Source organism: Hylobates moloch, unplaced genomic scaffold (assembly GCF_009828535.3).
Source record: "Hylobates moloch isolate HMO894 unplaced genomic scaffold, HMol_V3 SCAFFOLD_4, whole genome shotgun sequence".
Lineage (NCBI taxonomy): Eukaryota > Metazoa > Chordata > Mammalia > Primates > Hylobatidae > Hylobates > Hylobates moloch.
In genome coordinates, this window is record NW_026652279.1 from 68180444 (window position 1) to 68186727 (window position 6284).

The 6284-nt window shown below is 35.4% G+C and overlaps 1 protein-coding gene across 1 annotated transcript in view; it reads right to left on the minus strand.

Moving 5' to 3' along the window:
- Window positions 1-3426: 3426 nt before the first annotated feature.
- The window catches only part of EPHA3 (EPH receptor A3), a 368497-nt gene continuing 365639 nt past the window's right edge, over window positions 3427-6284 (minus strand). The window contains exon 17 of the mRNA XM_032150377.2: window positions 3427-3686. Coding sequence (XP_032006268.1) covers window positions 3581-3686 — 106 coding nt within the window. The 3' untranslated portion in view covers window positions 3427-3580. The remainder of the gene's footprint in view (window positions 3687-6284) is intronic.

The window sequence follows — 6284 nt, forward strand, 5'->3', positions numbered from 1 at the left end:
ATGTTGATCACTTATTTTATTTTGCATATTTTTGAATTAGCTTTTTTTGATTTTCATATATAATCATTTTCTTTAAGTGGACTGCAATGACAAGGGACCTATTGTATACAAAGTATCAGGTGTGCTTTAGCAGGTGGTTTGCAGTTGTACTTTTTTTTTTTTTAATTTTTACTTGCTTTATTTGACCTGGCCAGAATTCCTTTCTTCATTTGTCATAAACAGTATTCTGACTTCTGTTGGACATAAACTGCTTTTATACCTCTAACCCCTGAAGAGCATCACTTTCATATAACCCCACACACTATGTCCAAGGGCAAGCACAGGAGTCAGTACTTGCCAATCCGAGTGATTCATTCTCCAGCCCAAAATGATAGGGCTTGTGATCCAAGAAAGGCCTCATGATCTCTGCTGGAACTAGAGAGACAGTAATTCTTTCATGGGAGTTGCAATGCAGAATTAGATTAAAGAGAGTAGTATTTTTTACCTTGTAGAAAGGTATAGCTTGCAAATTAACCCAGTTGGAAGAAAAATAGAGCCAAGGGAAGAAGACAAAGAATGTTGGCATTGTTTGAATTTCTGGTTCAATCTGTGTCTGATCTCTTAGCTAAGGAGTTTGTCCCCAGATAATTCTGTCACTTCTTCTAAACATTTTCTTTTTTAGAAAATTAATCCAATTTATTTGTTTTCTGTTATTTGCAATCAAAAGAGAACTGTCTATTACAGTTGTGTTTATTAACTTTGAAATAATATATACTGATTATTTTTCTGGCTTATTCATAATGAGATGTAGATCAGAAACATGTGGGTTATACAATGTAAATCCCTTCTCGCTAATGGAGAATAAAAGCCCAGAAGCATATTTTTTGTGACTTATGTAAATTTCATTATTTTGCTGTTTAAATAAGCACATATTTTTATATTTTTTTAAAAAAACTTGAGAGACCACTTCTGTATTCCAATCTGTAAAAAATATTTTCATTATGTTTATTATAAAAATATAAACGTTTCCACTACAAATCATTTTACATTAGTAAGAGGCCGTCTACATTGTACAACATAAACTGAGTAATATTTTGAAAAGACAAGTTTAAAATAAACACATATTGCCAATCATATCACATTTATACATGGCTTGATTGATATTTAGCACAGCATAAACTGAGTGAGTTACCAGAAATAAATAACATATGTAAATCAAATTTAAGATACAAAACAGATCATATGGTACATAACATCGTGTAGGAGTTGTGGCTTTATGTTTACTGAAAGTCAATGCAGCTCCTGTACAAAGAGATGGCCGTAAGCATTCTAGTACCTCTACTCCACGGTTAAGAATCGTACACTTATGTTTACATATGTACAGGGTAAGAATTGTGTAAAGCAAATTTATGAGAGATCAAGTAGAAAAATATTAATAAAATGAAGAACAGTATATGGTGTATACAACCTCTACTTTCAGATGGAAACCACAGCCAAAATAAGTGAAATAGAGTCAACAATCCTCAACTTCTATTAGTTTATGAAATGCATGGGTTTTGTTGAGTATGCTCAGAATAGCACCTAAAAAAGAAAATATCAGTCTGGGAAAAAATTAGATTGAAACCATATTCAGATCTCATTCTAACATTCCAAACACAAAATACTTGATTAAAAAAAAAAAGTTTGCTAGCTGCTGATAGCAGGTATAAGTGAAATTTGTGATTAATTTTATAATCACAAGTGTATTTTTAAAAATTTCATTCTCTTATATATCCAATACAGAATTCTAGTAGTCTGATTTGACTAAGGAATATTGCCAAGATTTGAGAAAAATCTTATATCTGAAGGAGCACAATCTAAGTCTTATTACACTAAACCTACAGCAGGTTAGCACTTGTGAATTTTGATTTGTGATTGTAAGCTGTGTTTCATTAGCGTTCCATTTTGCATAAGAACATTAAGTTTGCAGCATTGTTTTATCCATTCTATTCTTGTGACATGTGCATTTCTTATACTCAAGATCATATCAGCATTAGAAAGAGTATCGATAGAGCTAAAATGTTGCTTCAGAATATATTACTAGCTAGATATCCACCAGGTACATCTTTTCAAAATTACTGAGCAAGCTCATAGTTAGCCTTTATGTAATAGTAAGTCTAAATCCCTGTGATGAGAAATTTCTCTCCTGCCTACACATTTTGGGTGTTTGCTAGATGACCAACTATTCTGAATATGTTATGTCCAGTAAATTCAAAGAAGTTAAATCCTTCTAAGGTGCACACCAAAACTGCACCATGTGCATTGAAGTGGAAGACTCTTAAAGATAATAATACCTGGTACTAATGATCACAATGTTTAATTAATTCACCTAAACTCCAGTGATACAGAGGAGTAGTTCTGTTATCATCATTCTCTATAAACAGCTCAGCAAGTTTCAGCAACAATAGTAAGTGACTTTTCAAAGCCAGTGAGCAAGTAATTTTTTTTTTTTTTAACTCATGCATTGGCCTATAGGCTGTGTTGCCAATTAGTGCAGCATTCTATACAGGATTCCACTTCTCTCCAGTGGAGCTATTCTCGGAAGCTCTAACACGGCTCCTTCACTAAAGGAGGGAGTTGATAGTCTCTAAGCACCAGAGCAGGAAAGGTATGTTATCTGGTTGAAAATCCATTGCATACAAGCTAGTATATTACACTAAGTTGTGAGCATACAGTTTATAATAAATGGAGAGGCAACAATGATTGGGATAACAGACTATGAGAGATTTGGTTAGTGTATGAACAGGAAAAGGATTTCATTTTTTAAAAATATATGTAAGTGGATGGTTCAAAAAATCTGAAAGAAACACATTATTATCTGTGTCTGGTTAAATTGCTGACAATTTGAGAGAGCATTTGGCACTTGGCTGTAACAAATCCATATTAAATCATCAAGGCATAAATAGAAAACAATAAAAACAATTCAAAAGAAAATAAATATGTACTTTTTTCAAAAATTAAGACATTTCTTTACATGATATACTTAAGGAAGCTAACAATTTAAAAATGTATAGTACTTAAAGCAACTACAAACTTCATCTCTATATGCTTTAAACAGATAAAAGAGAATAATGCAGTGATAAGGTAGTAAATATGGCCAGATAGTTTGAGGTATAAATTCCTCTATGTTGCTTGCTTTAAAAGAAACAAAATACCTGTTACAGATTTCCTCTGTATATAAAAATATCACAAGTCTTTTCTTTTGTGGCTCTACCTAAACAAAGACACCATGTCCGTTTTGTTATTTCACTTGTTTTGATTTTACGATAGTCAGTTTATGATCAATGGCTATATGCTAGTTCTTCACCATTTTACGCTGAAGAATTAAATTTAATCCATTAACTAATATTTAAAAAAGCAATTACAAAAAAATACCCCACCCACCCATCCACTAAATGATAGGGGAAAATAAAGAGTTTTTCAATTCCATTTTAAGGCATTTGTACTCATATCTGAGTGTCTTATTGGACTTGGATCTTCCACCAGTATCTCCGCATTATTGTCTGTCTGCAGGATGATGCTACACCTTCCACAGCCACCACTTCCTTCCAGAAGTCGTGCTTTACACGGGAACTGGGCCAGTCTTTGATTGCGTTTCTAGAGCTTTAATGCTACTGATGATCTTCTTCTGTGGCCCAACCACGGTGACACCAACCTTTTTCATGTCACTGTAAAAAAAGAAAACAATATAAGAATCAGTTTCTTTGATAGTATGTAAGCGGGAGATTTTCAGTTAGCACAATTTGCACAATGATATATTCTAGCACTGTGGACCCAATTGTCTGATATTTGCATCATCTGTGTTATGTCCCGACCGTTCCACCATCTTGTAGAAGACTATATAGGTGGTGTAGTGGGTTGAACAGGGTTTCCTCAAAATCTCTGTCAATCCCAAACCTCACAATGCAGTTTTATTTGGATAGAGGGTCACTGCAGATGTAATTAATGCACTGATTGGGAAAATATCTTACTGGATATCGTGGTACATAAATCCAGTGCCAGTTTCCTTATAAGAGAATAGGATACACAGAGAAGGCGGCGATGTACAAATGGAGTCAGAGATTGGAGTTATGTTGCCACAATCCAGAGAATACCAGGATCCACCAGAAGCTAGAAGAGACGAGGAAGAATTCACCCCTAGAGACTGGAGCAATTGTGGTACTGCCAACATCTTGATTTCAGACTTCTGCCACCAGAATTCTAAGACAAAAACTTCTGCTGTTTAAGCCAATAAATTTGTGGTAACTTCTTGTGGCAGCCTTAGGAAACTAACATCAATGATCACACATTCTTTGTGGGGTTTTATCTCTTTCCCTTGAATCTGGGGATTGCTTTGGCTAACAGAGTATGCTAGAATTGACATTGTATCACTTTCTTCATTCAGGTCTTAGGAAACTGCCAGCCTCTACTTATTGATTGAGACATCCTCTCTGGGGGCTCTAGAGCTGCCATATAAAAAGTCTGACTACCTGATACGATTGCACAGGAAAGGCCACATGTAAGCACTTTGGCCTACAATCCCAGGTGAGACCAGCTGTATAGCTAACTGCACCAAGGCAAACGTCGAAATGAAAGCATCTCCAGCCCTCCACACCAGATCAGTTCATTTGTCCGCTGTAAGCTTCTGTCAACATCAACCTCAGAGCACAAAGAATCACCCACCTGAGCTCTGCCCTAATTTATAACCCACAACACTATGATGTATAATAAACCTCTTGCTGTTTTAGCCTTTAAGTTTCCGGGGAGGCTGCTGTGCAGCCATAGATAACTGGAATAGCCTGATTAAAGTACACAGTTCTTTCAAAGTAGAAAAACAATGACAAAGACATATCTCTTTTTATTAAATATATAATAATTTAAAGTCAGAAAGTAGCCATTAAAATAAAGATTATAAAAACATAAGGAATTTCATTTAGGCAAAAAAGATAATGTGCAAATGCTTAATTATATATTCTTGTTTCAAGTAATTAGTTCATATATTCACATCTTTCAGGATTGAGAGGTGCTCAAACATCCCCCTCTAATGAAAGCTTCCCCAACCCTCCTATTTAATATTTTAAAACTTTTCTGTACTTGTATCTGCACTTTCTGTTGTCTTTTCTTGTTTCATTGTCTTCGAAAGCGTTTATTACCATCTAACATATTAACTTTCTTTCTGATTTATTTTCTTTATTCCCTATCTTACTCCACAAGAAGGTAAATTCCATGTGAACTGGGATTCCTTTTTTTTTTTCATACTCTGTTTATCAACAGCAACCTAAACAATGGCTGCCAGTTAGTGAGCTCAATACAAATTTGCTAAAGAAAGAAACATACAAAATATATTTTTATGGGTAAAGATGACCAGGGCGTAAAGTATCATTTGTCAAGGAGAGCCAGGAAAATTGAGAATGGCAAGGAAAAAAGAACACGTGTGAACACACCACACACAGACACACACATACACACAGAGGGGTTTCCTTTATATTGAGCATGAAGAAAGAAAAAATTGGGGATTCAACTACATAGAAATGGATTAATCGATTTCTTAAGAAATGGGTTCCTAGGCAATAAAGGTGTTCAAGAAAACAATAGGTAACCATTTGAGAAGAAATGTAGTTGTTATTTAAGCATCAGGGCATTAAATTAACCAAGACTCTACTGAATTCCTACCATCTGGGCTGGGAAAGTTCCTGATGACCTGCAGGTTCCCTCCCTGTTGACGGTCAAAGGGCTGATAAATCCTCTATGGACAGCCTGTGCCTTGCCTTAGGCCCTATCTGATCATGCTCTTCCTCAGGAAGGCTAGTGGGGATGTATGGGAATGTGAGGCTTGCCATGCTTAGTGTAACTGTGGATGATGAAAGCCTTCACTTAGAGTAATGTATGCTACTTTTGTTGATCGCTGCCTTTGAGAATGTGCATTACAGGATCTTCATAAGCATACCATGAATCTATCTTTAAAACAAAGAATAAACATTTCTCCACTTATCCCCAAACTATAGCAAAGTCAGTTTATGAGTCTAGAGCCAAAAAACAGGACAGATACAAGTATGGGTATGCAGATCAATAGATTCTCACTCTTTCTTCTTTCTTTAATCTTCTTCCAATACCATATCATATGTTTTATGACTAGATGACTTTTTTGTCCTTTGTCTCTTCCCTTTCCCCTTCTTAAAATAATAGTCATGGAATGTAACTCCAGCACTTTGGGAGGAAATTTGAGAAGGCGGGCGGATCATGAGGTTAGGAGATCAAGACCATCCTGGCTAACACGGTGAAACCCC